Consider the following 24801-nt stretch of genomic DNA (forward strand, 5'->3'; position numbering starts at 1 on the left):
AAAGCATTCTTGCAAAATCTAAACAAAGCAGCTGAACATCAATATGGCACAGAGCAGTGTCTCTTGTGAAAACTCTTGGTGCAAATCTAAATTATGTTTTACATCACAATTATGGACACCTTACAAATGCTTTAAGATAAATACTAACGGGAAATAAACTGTCCCCCTAATCTTATCTCCTATGGGGGTTTTGCTATTGTCATTTTTAATTAGAAAGTAAGTGGTCTTCTAATATCTTGAAACTATATGGCATGTCCTTACAGGAATACTTGGATTCCAGTAACTTGAGCCAGTTGTTTTCTGAGAAACACACACTGTGTAAATATTCTGCTATACCTTTTACTCTGGACATGTTTATATATATACTTGTGGTATGGTGTACAGTACATATTTGGGTAACTTTGCAGGGATTTGATCATATTGTTAAAGCCAGATAGGCATTTCTTTGCAGCAATTATATTTTTAATCTTCTTTTTAAAATGGTTTGGTAGTAGTGACTAATGCAGACTAGGTGGCTCTGGGCATTTAGCCATTTTTAGGTAGTTTAATTTGTTAAAAATTATCTTTCTTCCCAACCAAATCCCTTTGAAACCATTTGGAGAAGAGAACTGTTGAACAGTTGCCAACAGTAAGTCCTGCTGAGACCTCTGTATCCTCCAGATAGAACTGTCGGTGCCAACTGGAGACTGACTGGCATGAGTTTGAACTCTATACTACTTGATATTTTTGCTTCACATGGACCAATTACAGTAATTACCACCTCTGTAGCTGAAGTTTAAGCATTCAGTCTGCACTTCATACTTCAGGTTGTTGCCAATATGCTCAATCCTATAATCTCAATTTTCTTTGAACTAATGAAGTAGAAAATAAATACTTGGAAAAAATGAGGAGAGAGTCTGAATGGAAATCAAAGGCAAAATAATGTGATTGTTTTTCATGTTGCTGTTGTTCTTAAGTGATATATCTTTCTTTTTAGTCTTTACTTCTTAAAGGTTGCACCTTCTTTTAAGTTTGTCTGCAGAGATTCACTAGGAGATGCTCTAGTCCATTGACCTTCTTACATTCAACAGTGGAGTATCTTTAAATGTGAATGAAGAAGCAATATGAAGCCCTACTTTTTGTTGTGATGTTTTTCAAAATATGGGGTTTTTTTCCTTTCAGAAGAAATAGCTTTGACTAAAGGGGAACACCGTCCATCCCCTACTGCTTTTGGCTAGATGTTTCGATGTGTGTGAGAGTAGAAGTTTGTAATACCAGGACGAGCGACTAGCATTAACTGCCCGGTTCCATCTCAACCCCACCCCTGCTACCGTTGTCTTTCCAAAAGACTAGTTAATTTTTAGATGGGATCAACAGCATTTTTTTAAACTGGTGAAGTTTATATTATATTATATTTATATTATATTATAAGATGAACCTCAGATCAAGCACAAACTTACTTAACTGTGTCTTTCCTAGCAATGAATGCACTGAACAGTATATATACTAAAATTTATATTAAAATTTCTTCATACAGTTTCCCTCTAGGGAGAGGAAGAGGGAAGGAAAAGGCTACATGTGACAGATGCTAATTATGCAGCTTAATGCACTTCTGGAAGTTGCAGACATAAGAACTGTGTAAGAACCCATCTGAAAAATAGAAAGCATATTTTCAATAGCATTTTTTCCACAGTGGTGGTGTTGGCTTTTTTTGTGTCTGCCTCCTCCCCAGTTTTTAAACAGGCTTTGTTTCCCAAATAGCACATACAGTATGCAAAGGGCAAGCAATGTCTCGGGTCCAAAATTTGCCCAACATGGATGTGACTGCTCTCCTGTGTGTCCTACTGTTACTTAGTGCTGTACATGTAATTGGGAAAGCGTGTAGGTTCTGTAATTCAGGATTGAAGCAGGAAGGGAATTACTTAAAAAAATCTCTAGTCGATGTGTTAGTTTTATTTCCTCTTTTGTCAATATTTTATTAGTTCTTTATCCTATATTTATGTTTACTGGAAAAATTATATTCTGTGCATGATGGTGCTGGGATGCTGTGTAAGTATTTATTGTGACTAATGTGTAAGTACTAACGAACCAGATCTCAAAATGCATTTTACAAATAAGTAAACTGAGACACAGAAGCTGAGTTCCTCAAAACTGTGAAGTGAATCAGTGCCAAAACCAGTGTTAGACACTAGATTAATCCTCTCTTCCAGACGTTGAGCTGTGCTGTTTCAGGCAAAAGACGTGGATTCTCAGCTAGTGAAAATTTGGTGTCATGCCGAAATCAGTGGGGAAATGCAAGAGTATGCAGTATTTGCTGCACGTCAAGCCCACACCAAGTCATCGCACCGGATTTCTGTTCCCGCTACAAAATTGCAGTTTTACCAAAGGATGCTTTTTGCTTTTAGAGGGAAAACCATACCGGATCTTTTGTACTAATGCTGAATATTGCTTTGTTTTATTGCCTTCAAAGCACTGGATTTCTCCTTTGGGAGGTGTGACTTAATAACTTCTCTGTGTGCAGTGAGATAATCGCTTTAACGACCAAAGCGGCACGCTGAAACTTCGGAGGGCCTTCGCGTGCCCCTCGGCATCCATGGCAGCGTGGAGGAGCGGGTTCTGAGTGCTGCCGCAGAGCAAATCCTCTTCGCACCGTGGTCCTCGTCTGTAGTCACCACGGAGAAAACCATCTGTTCCACTTGGAAAGGGGTTTGGTTCCACACGCCCTCCCCCCGCATCCCGGCTCCGTCCCCAGCTGCCGCGTTTCGATGAGCAGTGAGGGAATGAATCTCCTGTGTTAAAAATACTCTGGTTCTATTTAGATAAAAAGAAGAATCTTGCTTGCCTACACTGATGTACAAAAATAGTCTTAGTGTGAGTAAATCTTCAAAGTTTCTCTTGGTGAAAAAAAAAAAGCCTCACTTTTTTTTTTTTGACTTATCATATAAATTTATTTATAGAGTGTCCTTCTTTCCTCCTACTCAATCAAGACATTTGCAGAAGGTTGCCGCTTGTCTTGTTCATGAGTCCTGAAATAATTTGCAGGGCCTTTGAAACATCATCATGTTGCATAGTTGTGATGCAATGTGCTGCTGTTGCATGAACGTATCGTATTTTAATGTGAATGTCATGTTGGCTGAGACATTCAGGTCTTTCTTTTACTTTAGGCACTTTATATGGGTTTGTATTTTCACTTGAACTTTGCAGTCAAAAAATGATGTACGTACTAACTTAAAAATTTTACATTCTACATGCAACTATTGCACAGAAAATCTGTAATACGTGAGGATTAGCAAGATGTGTATGATTCCCAAATATCTCTTAAAAATAGCTTTTCCTGTTTCTGTAGCATCTTAATTCTGAATAATCTCAAAGTCCTTCTGCAAATCTGTGTATATAGTAACAGAGAACCCACCTACTTCATCCTCACAAACAGCACGTTACGGATCTGCGCATGAAGAAAAATGGAATTTTGGAATACAGTCCTGCTCCGGCAGACACGATGTCCGTGGGACTAGTGAAAGCATTAATGCTCCCATTAAATATTAATGCCAGCGCTTCCAACACTTGCCTGTCTGTTTAAAAAGGCTCCGAGGATTTGGTATGGAATTTGTTCCACGGTGCAAAGCACCAGCGCGGTGTTACTGAGCCCGGATCGTGGGAAGCCTCTGCCAAGGGGCGGAGGCTGGGGTCGAGAGCCGGGCTGCGCGGTGGCGGGCGATGGGGAGCGCCGCCGGCACCCGGGGAAGCAGCGGGGCCCGCGGGCCTGGCGGGGGGAGGCGGGCCTCGAACCGGCGGTGGCTGCCGCGCTGCGCCCAAACCTGCGGCGCAGCCCGCTGCGCCACGGCGCACGGCGGCCACTAGATGGCGGCCTCCCAACGAGGAAGGCGCGCGGCTCTCACTCGCCGTGCACGCGCCTAGCGGCCGCGCGGCGCCGCTGCACCCGCCTTCCCCCAGCGGCGGCGGCGGCCATCGCCGGGCGGCCCCACGTGACGGCGCGGCGGCCAATGGGAGCGCGGCAGGGGGGCCCCGACTCTCGTCCCTGTGGCCGCCATTAAAGAAAAAGGGGCTCGGAATTAAACGGCAGAGGAATCCCCCCCTCTCCCTCCCCGCTCCGGCCGCGACGCGACATGGGGAAGACGCGCTAAGGGGGAGCTGGCGGACCAGGATGCCGCGGCCGGGCAGCCGCCGACAGAGGCACCGCTGAGGGGAAGCGAGGAGGAGACCCGCCGGCGGGGGCTTACGGGGCACCGACTCCGCCAGCAGCAGCAGCAGCAGCAGCGGCCGCCGCGTCTCTCTGTCTCGGCGGCGGCGGCGGGGACGGGAATTGTGGGGCTCCGACCCCTTCCCCCGCGGCCCTTCCGGCTGAAGAGAGCCCGGGGCTCGGCCGCCGCCTCCCCGCCCTCCCGAGGAGACCTCGGGGAGGGGGCCCTCCGCCCACTGCCCCCGCGGGGACGCCGCAGCGGGGCGGCGCGGAGCCTTCCCGCGGCAGCCGCCGGCCCTCCCGGAGACCCCTCACCTGAGGAGAGCGGGGGCTCCCGCCCGGCCGCCGGGTCTTCTTCCCCCGCAGGAGACCGCTCCGTGTGAAGACTATCATTTTATATTTTTCTCCTCCCTTTTTTTTCTTCGCCCCGTGGTTGTTTTTTGTTTTTTTTTCCACCCCCCTCTTTTATTTTTTGAGGGACTAGCCTCGCAGCTGGGCTGGTCCCTCCCCGCCGCCCCCCCTCGCTCGCAGGGGTCTTGCGGGGTTTGGCGCGGTGGAGGGGGCCCTCCGTGCCCCGGAGCCCCCCCTGCCCCCGGCTGTCGGCGGTAACTTGGCGGGGTCCGGGCTCCCCTGAAGAGACCCACCCAGCCGTGTGGACTTTGTGGGGCTCCCTCGGCCCCGGAGGACAGCTGGGGGGGGGGGGGGCGAGCCTCCCCGAAGAGACTCTGCGATTTACCCCTTCCTCCTCCCCCGAACAGACTGGGGATCGGCTGCTGGGAGACTCCTCCATCCTTCCCCGAAGAGACTTCGAGGGTCACCCGCAATTTCCTCCTTCCACCCCGCTCCCCCTCCCTCCATTCCCCACGGAAGGATTTTTACCCAGCGGAGGATATTTTGGTTTCGCCCTCTCTGCGAAGAGTATTCCGTTTTGGGGAGGGGGGGTTTCCACAGGGGAATTTAATCCCCCGCTGGGCTGCTGAGGAGACTTTTGCGGCCTTTCTCTCTCAAGGAATACCTTCCCCCCTCCCCTGCCCCCGCAGATGTTTTTTTGGGGTACACCCCAGGAAATTTTTCTTGTCCTGCCTTTACGAATTCTTCCGACTCGCCTTGCTTTTGGCCCTTAAAGTTTGTTTTTATGATTTTAAATTTTAATTTATTTGGAATATTTTTGGAGCAGGGGAGAAGAATCTGACCCCCCGCCTCCACCCCCCCAACCCCCCCCCCCCCCCACCCTGTTGCCCTCGGACTCCGAAGAGACGAGACTGGATTTTTCTTTCTCCCATAGCAATCCTTCCCAGTCATTCCACAATTTGCCCCTTTCTCATCTGATGACTAAAGAAACAGGAGGAAGAGGAGGGAGGTTTCTGGATTAATTGCCCCCACTGGATTATTTATATTTTTTTCCCCCTACTTCTCTTGCTTGGCATCTGAGAAGAGAGGAAGGAGGGATGTCAACTGATTTTTACCCCTAGCCCCCCTGGATTAATTACCCCATTTTTATTCTCTTGTTGGATCAATTACCCCTTCACCTTACCCCCTCTCCCTCCCCTCCTTATGCGAATGAGAAGACAAGAGGAACAGGGAGGATTTTGATCTTAATCTCCCGTCGTCGTTGGATTACTTACCACCTCCCTCTCTCTGTTCTCCCCTTCCACAGTGGCTTGACCCCCCCCCTCCCCCTTTTGATATCTAGAAGAAGAGAAAACGTTCCGAGTTTCTCTAGATTTTTTTTTTATTTTTTTAATATTTTTTTTACCCCCCTCTCCGATACCACTCTCCTCCCGGGTTATTTATCCCACAACTATTTCGCGTGCGTGTGTGTCTGTGTGTAAATCCCTTATTTAATTGTATTATTATTTGTGCGTGTGCATAGTCCCCCCTCCCCCCTTTCCCTCTCGGTGTCTGTCTCTCTCTCTCCCTCTCTCTCTCTCTCTGTCTGTCTCTTTCTTTCTTGTCGGAGGCTGTGGGATAATGGCGTGTGGGTTGTGGCTGTGAGGATGAGTTCCTGCTTCGTGCCGAACGGGGCCAGCCTGGAGGATTGCCATTCCAACCTCTTCTGCCTGGTAAGTGTCGGCCACCGGCACACACACGCACGGCAGACACAGAGTGAAAGAGAGAGGAGGTTTGGGGGAGGGGAGGAAGGGGTAGTGGAAGCAAAGCAGCCATTTTTAGCATAGCTTCTGTTGGATGAGTCCTCAGAGTAGGCCCTGCCTGGAGCCAGCCAACTCTCCCATGCCCCTCTGGTTCCCCCTCCATCGCTGTCTGTCTAGCCTTGCCCCTCCCTCCGCTTTCTTCCTGGGTAGTATCCTCCCTGCACTCGCCTTTTCCTTCGCTTTCCTCGCCTGCAACTTTTCCTCCTTTCTCTCTATCTTCCTATCTCTGCTGCTGAACGTGATAATTTCTCGCAGGAGCTAAGGAGATGTGCTGCTCCTCCTCCTTTCAGCCCCGCATCTCCGGGAACTTTCTCCTTTCGCTCCCCACTCGTGACATCCCGGACAAATCTGAGCCGAGACCTCCCTTCTGCCTTGCTTTTGAAGTGATTTCTTTCTACTGCTTGTTTTTATTCTGGAGGTCTGCTTTTGGTGATGCACTCCCCGTGAAGTGGTGTTATCTTGTGTTTTGTTGTGCACCATTTTGTAGCCTTTTCTTAATTCGAGTACAAAATTGTTCAAATTGTTGATTTCGGTAGCTCCCAAAGTAAATGTGATGTGACTGGACTGTGATACAATTTTTGGAGGCTGTGCTGAGCTGTTTCATCTGCTTTTTAATGCAAATCAGCTAATCTTAGCTGACTGCCTGCGATTTATTATTCTAGAGATTGTTGTAAGTAAAAACCTGTGCCAAGCTATGGTACTCATATTTTTGGATGGGGGGGAATCTGGGCAGCCTGAACGTGTCTGCAGCCTGCATCAGGCCTGCAGATCCATGTTAGTAGTGCATTTTTAAATCTTAAAAGTCTTTCCAAACCATCAACTGTTGCAAAGAGTACCTTTTATCTAAATTGCTTCTCCTCCTGACGGTAGGAAGGCTGCCATGTTAGGCTTAGATGTTGCAGTAATCTCGGTGTTGTCATATTGGGAAGAAAACAAAATAGCGACTTCTTGGCAAATGCCAGCCTACCTCATTCTCCCGGGTAGTAGGAGAACCCCCGGGGCGATGCCTCCCCTACGTGCCTGCAGGTGACTGTCCTCATGTGAAAAAACTTAGCACTAAAACTTGGTGTGGCATTGCATTGTAGATAATCCAGCAATTGTCTCTTTCACATTACATAGAGTATTAAGTCTTCATAAAGCAGTCGTTTAACTAGGGCATTTAGTGGATTGTAATCGATGTGGACACGAGTCTGATATGTAAGTTAATGATAAAACTAGGGCTTAAATTCTTAAAAAACGGTGTGAGAAATGAGAAGGCTGATAGCTCTTGGTACCAATAAGTGTACTTGAGAGGCTTTCCGAGAGAGTGAGAGAGAGAGAGAGAGAATTTTTTACAATTGAGAAACTTGTGAAATTTTCTGAAGTAGTAGATGACTGGAAGAATGTATGCTTGAGTTGATTTACCATATTACCTATTTCCTTAAGAGTAATCTTGGATTGAAAAGGTAGTGTATACATAAGTAAGCAAAAAGAAAAACGTTCTTTGCTAAGGCAAGTGTTCAGCAGATTGGACAGTTGCAGCCTGCAGATAATTACATTATTCAGTTGTCTTTCACTTTTTAAATTTTAAATCAAATCTGACTTAAAGCTGCCATGAAAATGAACAGCTCTTGGTTTGCTGCCATTATTAAAGGAGATTTTTTTAGAACGGGGTACACAGAACTTACAAGTATGTTTTCTGTTAAATTTTATTGGATTGATCTTTTTTTCCTTCCACCCGCCTCTTCGTGTGCCATCACCTTGTTATAGCGGGATGTTTCTGTTGGGGGTGTACCGACCCTGCTGACTGACAGTTGTTCTTTTCCTTCCCTTAGGCTGATCTAACTGGGATTAAATGGAAGCGATACGTATGGCAGGGTCCAACATCTGCCCCAATTCTCTTTCCGGTCACGGAAGAGGACCCTATTTTGAGCAGTTTCAGTCGCTGTCTGAAGGCGGATGTACTCAGTGTTTGGCGCCGAGACCAGAGACCTGGACGCAGGGAGCTATGGATATTTTGGTGGGGTGATGACCCCAACTTTGCTGACCTTATTCATCATGATCTCTCAGGTAGGAAGAAATTAATACCTTCTTTTGGTCAGTGAAAGGATGCTGTTACTCAGGGCTGTCTTCTGCCAGCCCTTAGAAAATCCGTGCTAGATGGACTGTCGTCTATAGATAAGATAAATTTATTGCTACAAACTACACCAAATTATTATGGCAGCACAGTGATCAAACAGCTGCTGCCTGTGTTAAGGTTGTCTAGGACTGCTAGATTTTCAGGAAACGAATTTTTGCTCCCTGTTTGTTTCTTTGGGGAAAAAAACCACCACTGAAGCCTATATTTTTGACAGCTTCTTCACAAGAAATCTGTACCTGTGATTCATAAGTGATGTCTTAAATGTGTTTCGATAAGATTCCTTTTGTTGGGCAATTAGAACTTCCAAATTCAGTAGTAAACCACTTTTTATTATGCAATAGGAATTGTAGAGATCTGGGCAATTCTTAAGCCGTATGGAGCTGTTTTGATTGGAAGCCAAATTATTGATGGGAAGCCATCAAAAGAAGGCATCTGAAACTAGCTGGCTGTTTTTGTGCAAGAATCTCTAAACCTCATATTTCTATGATTTCTCTCTGCCCCTTTCCCAGGGCTCTGAACCTGCTGTACCTGCTTTCAGACTTAGACTTTTGAAGGACTGACAATATTTATATTTCTCAGTAGTGTTGTACCTCAAATTTGACACCTTGTTCTGAAAACGTTTACTTGTTGATCTCGATTCCCAAAGTAGATGGCTTTCCAGTTGCTTTAGTAAAGTGAAGGTAGTTTTTTAAACTGTGTAAGTCTAGCGGTGAGACTATACTAATTCTAGAAAAGAAAAAAAGTCACCTTACTCCAATTTCCTTGCAAATAATGTACAGTATTCAGATTACTGAAGTGTAAAATGAGACCAAGGGTTGGTGACCTGGTAACCAGAAATTGTTAATGCTGTCTGTGTTTGTGGATAAGCTGAAGAACAAATATGAGTTTGAAGTGCCACTGAGGAAGTTGACTTGAAACAGTTCAATAATGTGTGGAATTTTCACACAAAAATAATACTATCTGAAAACAATTGACGCACTAAAATGATGTTTATTTCTTTGAATAATTGACTTCAAAGATTGGGATGTTGACTGTATTCCTGTCCGTCCTGGAACAAGAAACTTTGCATCTTAAATGGCAGTTAAATTGTAGGTTGCTTGATATTTTAGTGCATTTAAGGCTTCCTTATTTTGCCCTATGAATAACCTCAGTCTTGACCTGAAGGGAACATCTATTGTGAGACTGCGATGTAACTTAGACTAAATGCTGGTTTTGGCCTGGGCTTGCCTTGAGTGAGGATCAATGCTTGTGCAAAACTATCTATGTGAATGTTGTATGCTATTGGCTGGTGGGATTACATTGAGACAAATATGTTAGAATTTTTTTTTTTTGAGTGGAAGATGAAATAGAGGTTAAGCCATTTAGAGAGTGCATTTCTGCACTACCAGGCCATCAAAATTATTTGAGCAACTTCCTTTGCATTCTCTCTTGAATCTATAGAGGTACCTTTTGAAAACAGTGGTGTCTTGCAGCTGAACTTTCAGATCAGAATGCACTTATGCTTTTATGGAATTGCACTTTTGTGTGTTATCATCCTAGGTACTTACCAACTCTTAACTTCTCTTAGGGTATAAGGGAGAGGGAGAGAGGATTAGAGTCTCTCAGCCATGTCTTTGCAGTTGTTTTGGGTATTTTCTTTGTTCAGGTCACCTGTGGATGTCCGTGCTTCAGTAGAGCTCTTTCGGGTGTCTTGCTGTTAGTTGTTTTTCTACCTAAATGCTTATCACTCATGCAACTCTTACCTATGTCTGTGTGTAGATGTATCTGGCATCTTGGTTCTTGCAGGTATGTTTTTGTCTCCTTTTAATTAAAAGGAGACATTATAACCTCTTAGTGTGCTAGTCTGCTTAGCTCTTCTGACCAGAAGTTGATAAAGATATTAATCAGCTGGGTTGTGGAGGAGGTGGCTAAGGACTACCTGCACTTTTTCTCTTTCCTGCTCACAAAATCTTAATGTGAGTGTTATATTAGAAAGAATTATGGCTGAACCCAAACAATGTTATCTGACCTTTGTCATAGACCTAATGGATTTTTTTTTCATTGGTGGCCAATTTCTTCTAGTAGTTCACATTGCCCAGTTCTCCCGATGATTGCTTGTTACATTTTTCAATGGGAAAGATAAATGACTTCTTAGCAGAGGCTTGTTACCTACAAAATTGATTGGCAATTGTTTGCTGCTGCAGGCTGAGGTACTGCCTCATTTAGAGCTTTTCTCCTTGGTAGGTGAAGTGTTGTCCTGAAGGATGGGGCGAGGGAGGAGGAGAGGAGCTACGAGCAGTCTGTCGCTGTGAGCCTGTCCTTTATTGCCCACGGACAGGCTGCTGTTGTACAAGTGGGCCTTGAAAGGAGCTGTAGTTAGAAGTGTGCCAGAGCAACGTTAATAACTTTTTGATTCTGGCTTCCTTTGGTATGAGACAATGCCTGTTAAGGAGAGGTTGGTATTTTGACAGTTTTTGACTTTTTTTGGTGACTTGTAGTTTCAGTGAACAATGAACACGCAGTTTCTGGAACACATCTTGGTTATCAACCCTCAGGGATTTGAAATATGGCAGCCTTCAAGAATCCTCTTGTCCCCTTCTCAAGCTCACTTCAAAAGGGAATGTACAGTTTTGTGGGAGTACATCTATGCCTATCAGATAAAAAAAATAAATGATACCTCTCTCTCTTCAGCCTGTACATTCTAGAAGTTCATTCTTTGCCCTAGAGATACGTTTGAATGCCTGCTACTGGCTATATCTGAACTCTTGCATCAAGAGCTGGATAACTGTCTTCTTGATGGCCAGGGATTGTTGTTGCCTGGGGGCATGTCAAAAGGAGACTTGTTCAGAGATGCTGATTGATCAGTAATATTGACTTTGCTCAATCATTATTTTTTTTCTTTTCCTTCCCTAGGAAGCTACTTATGGTATGCAATACCAAAAACCCTGTAAGTCTGTTTCTACTCCCAACATAGCTAGAGGCAGACAGAAGTTAGTGAAATGTTATTTTATCCTCTTAACAACCTCAAAGGTTATGTTTTTGTTGTGACAGTGAGGCTTGATTATAGTAATTCCTGCAACTCAAACCTTAAAGTAGGACATCTCTTCAAATTTCAGAACGCAATGGTGTCTCACTGGTCTGATCAGCAGTTACTTTATCAGATATGTTCTTTCCTGGTTTAAAGTGGTTACCTGTATACACTTGGATTGATTTGGTTTGTGTTTTTCTTTACGTTGGCAGTAGATAACCTCAAACCTGAGAACAGTCAGGTATGAATTACGTAAAGATTTAGTCCCAAGGAAATGGTTACAATTTGATTAATCCTTGGATAGGGGAACATTTTTATATGCCTTTGACCTTCAAATTGCATCTTTTATATGGTGAGCTATAAGATGTGTCCTTTTCGTTCTGGAGTCAATTAAGTCTTGTTAATTTACTTTAAAAATTAAAGACTTTTCACTGTACCTGTCATATATCAAGTTAATCAGGTTTTGTTTGCGGAACAGTCTTCCTCATGCTTCTGCAGGAGATAAATGTATGAAAATAATGCTAGTCTTAGCTCCTTGCTGGGCTTGTAGGAGAGCTTGAAAGAATGAGGAGCAAGATCTGTACTGATGCTTGTCTGTTGTTACAGTATGGTAAAAACAGCAGCAGTCATGGCAGCAAGGACTTCTCTGTGTTGTGTAGTTCTCGATAAATATGCATTATAGACCAAATCCTTGTCTCCAAACAAATCTGTGAATTGGTTGATATGTGCTGATGTCAGCATTGAGTGTCTCATTACTTTTAATACAATGGAAACTGGAGTGTGAGCCAGTTATCATACCGAGGGTTCTGCAAAAAAGCCTGCCAGTTGCAAGTAGTTGGCAAAGTGAGCTTTGAAAATAGTTCAGCTAGTGGCTTGCATTTTTTAAAAAATAACATTTGCTTCCTAAGACCATTTAACTCCTACAAAAAAACCCAAACATACCTCCTTAATTTGCACCCAATATTAGTATAGTGAGCTTAAGTAACTTGTCTGTGGGGGATATATCTGTTCGTGTGTATGTAATAAAGAAGGTGTTATGGATGTTCCTTGCTGCGTGGTGCATCGACGCTTTTAGCATTTCTTCAGTCCTCCATGTTAGAGCTGTGTCCATTTAAGCAAAACTGCTGATAAACATTATGCAAAAATGACTGAAGTGGTCTTTGTAAAACTTCTGTGATTTGGTGTGAGTACCAGCTTGAAGGTGATGTTTGAATTTTTTCCTTTTTTCCCTTTTCTCCAGAGCAACATGCATGTGAAATATCTGTGGAGTGTAAGGTGGAAAACACTTTTTCACAGTAAATGAGTATTTTGCCTCATATTATGTTGGTTGCATGTACAAGGTCACATGCATAATATACCTGTATAAGTAGAAACAATGACTTCATAGGCACTAAGTGTAAAATTTAACAATATAAGTAAAATATGTCTGCATATGGATTACTCGGAGACAGTGTGGAGGAGGATATTGGAACATTTAGCTAGAAAGTTTTTCAGATTTTTCTTTTCTTGTGGCTATGCAGCCCAGCCCAGCCCAACTTGCACTCAACAAATACTGAAGGAAAACTGTTACCTTGTTATCCTTATGAACAGGCATAGTCACAAACTTACAAAAAGGTCATACATTTTAAATATTTAGCAAAATATTCTGCTGGGTAGAGAAAGCATAAAACTTACATGTGTGATGCTGGTAAAGGGCTAGCACTACAAAAACTGACTTGTAATGGTGCTGAATATTTTGGGTATGGTATTTTGGACAGTAGCTCATGTTTTGGCTTCCTTCTCAGTTGATGAAATCTTCCAACTAGTTTGGGTATCTCGAATCTTATGTCCAGGCTGTTTTCAGTGAATATAGATAATGGACACAACTCTAATGGAAACAAACTTAAGTTGTCTCACTTGGGTTCTTAAGCTGGTATTTTTAAAATGTATTCAGTCCCTCTTTTCACGTAAAATCTTCTTCTCACTTATTTTGTTGGGGATATAGGCCCTCAAAATTATTTTTCAGTAGGTTACCTGGGTAGTTCTTGCTTTGAGCAATTTTATTTAATCTTAAAGTATTTGAATTCAAAAATTGTTTTTAAATAGAAAACTTTACTTGAAGTGTTTCTGTCATATTATTACAATATTGTATACAGCAGCAATTTCACACTACTTTGCTTATTATACTTCCCTTGTAATCTGAAGCTTACATAGGAAGTTTGATCGTATAAATGAGTTTTGCATCATTCTATTTCTATAACTGGCATGCTGTCAAATGATGACAGAAAGGAAGCCTATGAAGGTAAGTAATACTTCTGGAAGACGCGTCTCAGTCATACTAAGGAATGGATTTTTCCTCTCTGTAATTGAAGTAATTGGGAGAAGGGGGAGGGGTTGTAGTCCAAAGTGGAGGCTTGACTATGATTTGTTTCTTTGCACGGTTTATTTTAGAGGTTCAGTGAGCATTAGAAGATATTTTTAATGGTATGGTAAACATATTCAGCCTTTTCAAGAACTGATGCTTATTGGTGTTTTGCTGATGTGGCCAGCTATATGTTAAAAGGAAGAAGGGGGAATATCCACATTCTTCAAAAGTCTTCTTGAAAATGTAATTTTTAATATTGCAACAGATAAATATACAGTATTGATTAAGAAATTAAAAATTGGTTTTCTTGCAAAAAACATAGTTAAGCAAATATCTGTTTATTTGTTACCAGTCCTTGATTAATAAATTTGGCTAGAGTTCTCTGGGTAACAAATACGGTTCAAAACATCTGACGTGAATTAAATGGAAAGGTTTAAAGATACTGCTTTTTCAGAATTCACTAAAAATTGCAAGGCTTTTGTATTCTGAGCATGCTTCCAAACTCCTGCCTCACAGTATGCTTGCCCAGGAACACTGGAAAGACAGAAGGGCATAATCGGTAAAAATGAACTTTACTGTTTCAGGTGAACCATAAGAAGAATGTAAAGTAGAACATAAAAGTACTGGAAGCAAATCACTTTGTACAACTGTGTTTTTTTAAATCGGATGGTGGTAGTATTGAGGAGGTGTTGACTGAGAAAGATTGTTATTTATGTGTGGTATGAAAATTGCTTTTTCCTGGCCATTGTTTCTGTTAATTCTTCACTTCCTGATAATTTTTAGCTTTATTTAAGGAAAACTCTCCACCTAATATGTGGCGTAAAGAGAGAGGGAACTGAATTAATTATATTGGGGTGGTACATGTATAGCTTGTTTAATGGGTTAACATAAAAGTATGTCACAGAGGAGCTGAGTGGTTTGGGCAGCTAAGAGAACTAATAAAAAATAAAATATTTGTAACTTTAAGGTTTCAGGAGCACTTTTGTGGATAACACTCATCTGAAGTGAAATTGTGGCTTAACACCTTCTTAAATGAGTCAGCAACTTATTTTGGTTAGTTATCACTACCAGATTGAACATTTTTGTTTAAGGAAGATTAGAAGACAAAAGTGTCTCTTCCTTTCCCTCTCTTTTTCAAAATTTCTTACTTTGTACAATTCCTGTTAAGTAGGAGGATTTTTTTCATGTTAAGAAACAACAGTTTCAATTAAGAAGAAAAATATTTGAGAGATGTGAGCAGATGTTGTATTTCTTTCCTTCCATCTACCACCCTTTAAAAAAAGGGGGTGGGGGGTGGGGAGTGACTAAATAGATTTCAAAAAGACACAGAACACTTGCTGCTATTTTTTTTGCATGAATTTGAATAATGTTCTGAAATGAGGGTATCTTTAACTGTCACATTATTTAACCTTCCCTTTCTATAGCAAGGTGCATTTCAGTTTGAACAGATGGTCTTCTTTTGCGTACCAGTCATTCTTCCTGATCAGTCGGCATGCTTACAGAATGCTGTCTTTTTAAATATTAGAATTTTAATTGTGATTTCCATTTAATGCCTTATACTTTCTCCACGTAATATGCTCATTTAAGAGCTCTCTGTTTCACCAGTAGACCAAAGACAGCTAGGAGAGCACTTCAGAATTACAATCTCGTGGCAAGTTCTTGCATGTAAACTTTAGTTCATAACTTGGTTGTCGGCACAACTATTGATGTTAAATTAAATACTTTGTAGTGTCTTCAGAAAATTAAAACCTCTCCTTTGTGTCCATAGTGTGACCATCAAAATGCAAGCTTTAAATTACACTTCAGTATCATTGCAATTCCAGCATCTTTCTTCTCATTGATACGCTAATATGTCAAAACAAAATTAGGCATAAGGGCTGGAAATAGCTTTTTCTATTTCCTCTTACAGTAGGTAATTGATGCAGGGGATGTTCTTAGAATGACTTTTTTAAAAATACAAGAGCCATATAGAAACCAACTATTTAACCTTTGAAATGGTGTGGAGTTTATTGTGCAGTTAAAGTCCAATATCATTAAGCTTTGTAGTTAATGTTTGCTCTATTGAGCAGCTTGTTTGCCACCAGTTGAGCAGCATGTGCTGAACAGCAAAGCTGCCTGTAGGATAGGGCTGCTCCTCTGTGTATGTCTACAAATCTCTGTGCTGCGGAAAAGCGTGTCCTCTTGGCACAAACATTTTATACCCTTTGACTTTGGACCTTTGTTGCTTTTTGTTACAAGCTTCTTGTATGATGTTTCTTTAGCGAGTTACTGTATTATTTTGCAGCTTTTATGGTTCTCAAAAGCAAGTTTTTGATAAACTTCAAAGCTGAAATAGGGTGGTGGGGTGGGAAATTCGTGGTGAGGCCTCCTGTTTAGGAAATGTGGTTCCTTGCTTTTCCTTGTCTTTACCAGAAAAATATTTCATGCAGTGATTCATCTGTAATGATGGACACCTCCTCATTTATAAATTATTTGGCAGGTCTGTTTACGCTTACTTTGTCCCTCAGAGAAGGATGCTGGGAGTAATTTTATTTAACTGATAATACTGATCTGGAATGGAAGTGTACTTTTATTTGTGTGGAATCTAGCAATATAGAAATGTGGCCACCAGGTTCTGGTTGCAATAGTATTTTGAAATTCCTTTCTCTGTCATCTTTGTGTTACAGATTATTACAATAAACAATATTTAGGGTTTTTTTTCAGCAATAAAATTGCGAGGTGTCTGGTTTTCTGCATGCTCTCTAATTTAAGGGTATTGAGACTTTAGTTAATACTATTGCAACCTTTTAAGCTTGTAAGTGGCTTCCAGATAAAGGTGAAGGGGCTTATTTCAAAGGGGGATTTAAAATGCAAGGACTTGGCCGTATTACTGAGGTTTTCTGCCCATCGAGCAAACCAGTGGAAAACTATTTGAACCAAAATCCTCTGTGAAGAAGAGGTGAACAGACAGGTCACTATTGTAAGACCTGTTGTATGGAACTAAACCTCAACCCAAGCCTTGCTTCTTGGCGGTGTGCGGAGATGGCGTGAGGGGTGATAAATGTAAGATATGAGCAACCTGTTCTAACTTTGAACCCTGAGTGGGGGTTGGAGCGGATGACCTCCGCAGGTCCCTTTCAGCCTAAATTATTCCACGACTATCCAGAGACTGAAGTAAAAATATGTCTCCTTATCTATGTCAGACACAGTCTTCTAGTCTCTGCTGCTACCTGGAGTATAAAAGCAATGGCATTGTAAGAATAACTATGCTAGGTTAGTCCAAGGAGACCAGAAGCAGTCCTTAGGGATATACATAAAACACAATATGCCAGAATTGTAGGTGTAAAGATAGGACCTGATTGTCAGTAATTTCAGGATAAGATTGTGAGCTTTCTCATGTTATCCTCCATATTAAGTGTGTTGCTGGGAATGAATGTTATCACATACATACTGAGAGATACTACAGAAGCATTCAAATGTCCTTCATTTTTTGTGCGCAATGTAATTGTAATGCCATTGTAACACTTTGGGCCGGTGTATATACTTCGAGGGCCCGTAAACTATGTTCAAATGCTTACTATGAGCCAGAGTAGTTGAAGAGATTACAGCTGCTTGTAATGAATCTCGCTTTCCGATTTGGCAAATCAGCTTGGCTTGTGTAAGTTGGATTCCATGACTCTGATTTGTGGGGCACATAAGATCTCCGTGTTTCACTTCAGAATCCTATCAGTATGAACTGGGCTTTGCCTTTCTGTTTGCTCTTATTCTCTTCTGTTCTGTGTATAGGTTGGAAAGCAGGACTAGCCTGCTTAAATATTTTTCTTTTTTTAATTTTGAATTTAAAAGAAAAATTGCAGTTGGGAGCGTCTTCTGGGGAGAATCAGGTTGCTCTTACCAGTTTTTTGAACTGGGGAGTGTGTTTGTTTTTTTTTTTTTCCCCCTCCTCTAGCAAATTGTTGAATACTGAGGGTCAGTTGATCAATGATGTTTGTGCCCAGCTTTCCTCAGTCAGTGTTAGCTAAAGACACTGGGATATATTCAAAGTTTGGCTTTGGGCAATTTATTTTTAAGCGTAATTGTCAGCTAACTCTTCAGGATAGGTAATTCAGACTGCTCAAAACATTAGCCACCTTGCAGACAGATCGGTATACAGTGATGTTGCAAGCTGAAATATATAACTGGTGCTAGTTGTCTCTTTTTGTGTACAAATAGCTGTTGAGCCTTTTTTTCTTGTGGGAAACGAGATGTTTTTGTAGCGGATTACTTTTAGCAGTTATACTATTCTAAAGTGAGTAGACTTATCTGAATGTTACAGGCTTTTTTTGGTTGCACATTACACTGTGAATGTCTTAAAAGCTTGTGGGAGAGAAAAGGAAATTGTGATATGTGCATGCAATAATAGGATGGAATTTCAATGCTCATTTATTTTTTTTTTCCCTTTGCCTGATAGAAGAAGAAGATGGTGTTTGGGAGAATGGACTTTCTTATGAATGTCGCACTCTACTTTTCAAAGCTGTTCACAACCTGTTGGAGAGGTGTTTAATGAATCGAAATTTTGTACGCATTGGGAAATGGTTTGTGAAGCCTTATGAGAAAGATGAAAAACCTATAAACAAAAGGTAGGATGTTTTATTTTGTTTTATTAAAGTTGTAGGGTTTATTTGTGCTAAAATAAATGTGCTAAAAGAAATGTTGAATTAAGAGCATTCCATTTATGGCTTATTTGGGAACCTGAATCTCTACTTGTTCTTATTTTTCTGCCTTTTTAGAGTTCTTCAAAACTTCATTATGACATAAGGAAGTAATACAAAAGGTAGTAGGCCAGCTGTTCTGTGCTGGTACTCCTATACAGACCATGGATAATAGGGATGTTGGAAGAGAATGTAGAGTGTTCTAGAATGGAAGAAAAGGACACTAGTGTGAAGAGATACCTGCTCGCTATACTTGCCAGTATAGTGACTGGGACTAATTCTGATTGTAAATACTCAGAAAAATTCATTATTTGAGCAAGCGGGATCTAGAGAGCTATTTACAGGCACCACATAGAGTTTTTGCATCACATTGCATCGTATGGGAGATGTTGAGAAGAGTTTGAAATTCAGCTCCTGGTCAGAAAGAAGGTTTCATCTGGGAATGCTGGTGTTAAAGGAATACATGTGGCCCCCCACACTGAGGGGGAGGAGGGCGAGAAGAGAATTTTTGATCTAAATTGGAAGGACTTCTTCTCATGGTTCTAACATGGTTTGACACGGTCTATGTTGCCTAGCAATAAATAATGAAATGAATAAAAACTAGGTTAGCTGGAACAAGTTTAATCGCTGTTCCCAAATCAGCTTTTAAAATCCAAAGTAATTTAAAGCTTAGACGATGGGGTTTTGTGTGTGTGTGTATGGGTTTGTGGTGGGGTTCTTTTTTGGTGTGTGGGTTTGGGTTTTTGGTTTTTTTTTGTGTGTGTGTGTATATGTATGTATTAATCTTGCATGCAGGAAATTTTGAGACCAGTGGCTTTGCTTTTTGGGTGTGGAGTTGGCCATTGTTGGCATCTTCTGCAATAAATCTAAACTTGAAAGAAAATTAGAGCTGTTTTGGAGCAAAAGAAGCAGAAGCACATGTTTGTGTGTGTTTCTATTAGTTGTGAACTGCTGCTTTTAATTTATATATAAACTTGTCCTTCAGTTATAAGCATCTCTTTTTCTCCACACTGGTCAGGGAAAATGTTTCCTCTCTGGGGTGTCCTTGTCCATCCGTTTCTTCTGTGTGCAGTTGCTATAAATCAATAGTAAAGAGTTTACTTTTAACTATTTAGGCCAATATTGTCTTGGCACAGTCTGGTCTTTCCTCATTTGAGGAACTGGTTTTCCAAATTGCCATTTGAAACTAGCATTAGTTATGTCATGGCATCTCTTACAGTAATTCTATAAAGCTCTCTACAGCAGCTGGAAAAGCTGATGAAAGCTTTTAAAATAAAATAGCAGTGTGTGTTTAATTTGGAGACTCTTGATTCTTTTTTTTAAGAAGGTCAGAAGGTCAGCATGCTTGATGAAAATAACTGAAGGAGTTGTGTGCTTACCCACACAACAACTTCATCATAAGTAATCCAGAACTACTGGAAAAATATGTAGAAAGATTAGACAGATCTGTGTAAGGCAGTTTTATTGCAGAGAAATATTGGGTTTTTCCTACCAGATAGCTCAATACCACATGATATTCTAAGTACTGGCTTTTATGAAATGAAGTGAGGGGAATGGTTAGCAGATGTGCATACTCGTGGCATATTTGGCTCATCCCTTCTAGGAATATCTAGAATTTGGATAATGTGTACTTGCTGGAAAGTTAGGCAGTTCAGAGGTATCGGTTCAGGCTTCTGCTGCTCCCAGCAACTTCCTGGGGGGGGGAAGCCAAGTGATTGAAATAGGTGCTTTGTGATACCACCTCTGTCGCTAGAAAGTGCATCATGCTGTGATGGAGGAGGAAGTGTCAAGTGTAATGGTTTGAGTGGATTTTGGTCTCTTGTATAAATTGGAATATTCTTCTAGTCAAAAGGGACATTTCTTATCAACTGTTAAGCGTGACGCTGCAGCAAACTCAACATAAAGGGGCTTGCAGCCAGCCTGGAAAATGCTCTGAATGTTGGACCTGGGGTGCTAATGTGTTTCTTACCAGACAACTGGTCTAGAACTAACAAAATCTAAACCTTAATACAACTCTTGCATGCTTTTTGTTCCTTAGGATCCATTTAATCAACAAGACCTGTACTAAGTTTATCTTTTTTTGTAGATGTGGCTGACTTAAAACCCAAAACAAATTGCCAACAGCCCCTTCCCAAAGCCACTCTTTAGTTCATGATTATGGATGCACGTCTTAAGAATCAGAACAGTTTTGAAGCTATATTTTTGTCTTTTGACCATTTTCACCATCTTTAAAGTAATAGGAATAGTAGTATTCATCATGCTAATCTAAAAAGCATGTCATGCTAGCTTCCTGATGAAGGAAGAATAGTCTTTTTGAGAAGATTTTCTGTTTCTTCCTCTGTTAGAGATATGTATCATCTCCCCAAAAAGTAGTGCTGCTCCTATGCTGAAGTGGCCACAGGTGAATGTGGCAGATATTGCATCTGTCATAGGGAGTAAGGCCTTTCTGTTCATGAAGGTTTTAATTACTTCTCTATATTGCTTATGTTGATTAAATGTATATCTGATTCGTAAGGAAGGAAAAAGTTGCCCATGATGGTGTTGGTATATTTTTATTTATCCTTTCTTCCTTAGAAAATACTGAATAGTGGGAGAACTACGGAAAGAAACTGCGTGTGCCCAAAATTAGAAAGGCTTTGCCCCACTCTCTGGTATCCATCCCCGCATAAGTGTCATCTTGCTTCATTGTCTACTTCCATCCCATATTGTTACGTATGCTTTGCTTTCTTTGGGACTGCTTGTTGCATTAACATTCAGAAGCCCTGAGACAGAATTCATGTGCCTGTATAATTTAAAGGTGCTTAGTATACCGGCGATGTGAAGTCTGCTCCAGATCATAGTTTATGCTACCCTGTGCTTTGGGGCTTGGCTGGTTGCTATATAAACTTGTTCTCTGTGTATTATAACTACTGATTCTGGTAAGGTGGGTTGTTCTTGATGACAATCTTCGCTTTCAAAGACTTTGATTAGAAATTGAGTAGTTGGTGCTCTTGGTGGTGGAGGTAACTTCTTAGCATGTGCTTTCTGGAGCTATGATTGAGCAGCGTGCAGGACCTTACTCCCGCTTTTCCCTTTTTTCCTCTTTGAAGGATGTGCGAATAGAGCTATTTCCTTCATTTGAAGCTGATCCCACTTGGAATTTTCCGAGTTCTGTTTAAAAGCACGTGGTTCCGGAATGTGAGATTTTTCTGTTATCGGGTTTCCCAACAATAGAACTCAGTCATGTTGTGCTTTTCGTATGTATGTGGTAGTGCAACAGGCATAAGGCTGTGATTTCTAATAGCTGTTAGGCTGTGATGACAGATTCTCAGGCAGCTGTGGCTTCTTGTCTGTTGCTCTGTTATTTTTTCCTCCTTGTATAAGGTTATATTAAAAAAAGAAAAAGTTGTTTCATCATTGTGTTGTGTGCATCTTAATTTTAAAAGGACAGTTCTTAACATTAATCAACTGATGCCACTGTGGCATGTGAATAATGACCAAGAAAGTAAGAATTAGACAGTTTTCAGTGTTCATTGTTTAATTATGTTTAATGATGTGACTCCTAAAATAAACCCCCAAACTTATTAAAAACCCCTTATATTATTGTTTAATATCTCTTAAATCTTACTATGGAAAAAGTAAAAACCTCCTGTGTTTGCATTATGCAGTCACATGCTGCATGTTAACAAGATAGCAAGGTAATAACCATGACCTGCTCTTCCCTCCCTCCCCCTCTTCTCCCCAGTCTAAAACCAGCATTGAGAAAAGTGAGACAGTCATGTATTTGGTGAAATGTGATCTGTTAGAAGAAGTCGCGATTACCATGCCTGAGGAAACCGTCTGAGGTTTTCAAGTATGCTAGTTCCACTTCTGTTTATAGATAGGGCAGGAATGGAGTAGCTAACTCCCTATAACGTGTGGTGGCTTTTTTGTTGTTGCTCGTTTTTAAGTAGGCGATTTTCAGTTTTCTGGAGTGGATGATGGGGGTCAGCAGGAGAACAACAGTAGAATAAAAGACTAAAGAGAAGGTTTTGCTAATGGTTTTAGCTGTAACCAAACAGGAGGGGGGAAAAAAAAATCATTGCCTCCCTATTTATCACAACCTTTTTCAATCACTTAAAGCCAGGTAGTTTACAGAAGCTCAATAATGTGGTTTAAATGACTGCATATTAAATTACAAAGTTTGATAAATAGGAATGACGTTCTCTTTTCTCCTTTCCAACCCATTGTGTTACTGCCACGTTCAGAAATATCGTTGTTTGCTTTATTCAAAAATCCACCTTATAAATGTAAGAGACGGAGATTGTGATCTGGTGCATCCAGCTGTCTGTCTACATTTTCTGGTTAGACTGCTCAAATATCAGCCTTTGGATGAGACCTTTCCGCTTGCCAACTGAATGATAAAATAGATCAAATACCTACAGTGAGTATTAGGAAACTTGTAAGATTAAACACAATTTTAGATACAATTCCATAATGAAGATTAAATTTGGCAGTCCTAATGAAACTGAAGTATGAAGTGCTTACGTGGAGGATATCTCCTGAAGTTCTGGTAATAAGGACAACTTGCTAAACTTTAACGCAATTGAAATACCAGTAAGCAAATAATTGAGTAATCCTGATTTTGTGGGAGGGTCTGATAGACAGCTGAAAATCTGGAATACTAAAAGCTACTTTATTACATGTATGGTTGCTTTTTCTGGGTTTTGGGTTTTTTCCCTTTGCAAATAGGAAATAATATAACCAATTGCAGTGGCTGGCAATCCGGAACTTGTCTGATGGGTTCACTTAAGAAACAAAACACACAAAAAAACCCACCACACCCCCAAAACAAATGAGGGGGAAAAAATCCAAAAAACTACAACCCCACTTGGAAAATCATACATGATAAGCTTATCATAGCTTACAAAAATAAACTTGCTGCACAGGTTTCACAGGTAATGTTGGTCTGGGTACAGAATTTTATAATGCCAGCACACTGTTCTTCTATGTTTTCATGGAAATACTATTTTAGTACCTGATGTAAATAATAAGTATATGATTTCATTGGAAATGACCGCTGAAAAATATTCTAGATACAAATTTGGTTTTGCATAAGCCTTTGTACATGTAGTTACCTTGATCTAAAGGTGTGCTTATCATAGTTCTGAATAGATATTTTTTTTCTTCTTTTGACCTCATATTGCCGGGAGGAGGAGGTAAAACTAGCCACAATGGATGTGATTCCCGGTTTGGTGCAGATGTGTTGGTAAATCTGCAGTCTTGAATGACCATGGCTGCGATGGGGAGGGCGTCTATTTTTCTTCACTTGGGTTGTGGAAATTTTGCTGCTGCCTACTTCAGAAATGTTTGTATTGATAATGTAACAGCATGGATGAGATCAGCTATTGTCTGTCTGGTCTTGGCTGCCCTTAAGACAAAGGCAATGCTATGCTTTCCGTCCTGAGCCCACATGTCTGCCTTATTGCCCCTGTTTGGTTACCTTTTCCCCATTTCCCATGGGTCCTCTCTCCATAGGAGTGGAGTGGTTTGCTTCTTGATCACTCTAGAATGATACTGTGAATTATTATTAAGGAATAGAAGGTGGAGATTTCTGGGTGCTAAAGCTCAAAGATTTCCTCATACTTGAGACTTAACTATACAAGAACAACATGTAGCCACAGGTTTTGCGTTTATTTCTATATATTTAATTTGAAACCTTAATAGCTGGAGCTACGTGGCTTTTCCTTGATACTGCTGGAATATTTTTTGTTAAGTCTGCTCAACTCTTTTTGCAGTGTAAATTTCCTCCCTATGTTAATCTTTAAATCAAACAATGTCAACATTTTTTTTACAACAGCTCTAATGAGGCTGTTCTGGCATCATGTACCGGCAGGAGAGCAGGTGATGTTTTTCCTTTTACTGTAGACAGCTGGAATTGAGAGCTGCTGTAAGTAGGACAGTGCAGGATAAACAGCAGGAGCTGAGAGCATTGATCACATGATTGTCTCTTTGGAATATTGGGTTGCTACAGAGACTACAAGCAGACAAATTTAGCACTTTACATCACAAAGCAGTTTTCTCTTACTTAGCTTAAGTTACAGTGGTAGTTGGTTCATCAGTAAAAATGAAAAAATGACATGGTTCTTGGTATTCAGCTTTCAACAATAAATCTATGCTCTTTTTGTTCACTGAAGAGTAAGATAATAAAAAACCCATACAGATCCTTCAGATTTTGTTAAATGAAAATGTTATAATGCATTTCCATTTTGAACTTTGAAAAAAATCTGGCTTAACAAGATGTTTGTAAATGTTTCAGAATGGGAAAGAACAATACATTGAAAGCTGTTACCTTGTCTTTGAAATAGAG

The 24801-nt window shown here is 40.9% G+C and overlaps 1 protein-coding gene across 1 annotated transcript in view; it reads left to right on the top strand.

The window, feature by feature from the left end:
- The first annotated feature begins 4486 nt into the window (after window positions 1-4486).
- MED13 (mediator complex subunit 13) overlaps window positions 4487-24801 on the top strand; it is a 60457-nt gene continuing 40142 nt past the window's right edge. The window contains exons 1-3 of the mRNA XM_027781336.2: window positions 4487-6243; window positions 8148-8382; window positions 18233-18401. Coding sequence (XP_027637137.1) covers window positions 6178-6243; window positions 8148-8382; window positions 18233-18401 — 470 coding nt within the window. The 5' untranslated portion in view covers window positions 4487-6177. The remainder of the gene's footprint in view (window positions 6244-8147; window positions 8383-18232; window positions 18402-24801) is intronic.

The sequence above is a fragment of the Falco peregrinus genome, chromosome 2, assembly GCF_023634155.1.
Source record: "Falco peregrinus isolate bFalPer1 chromosome 2, bFalPer1.pri, whole genome shotgun sequence".
NCBI lineage: Eukaryota > Metazoa > Chordata > Aves > Falconiformes > Falconidae > Falco > Falco peregrinus.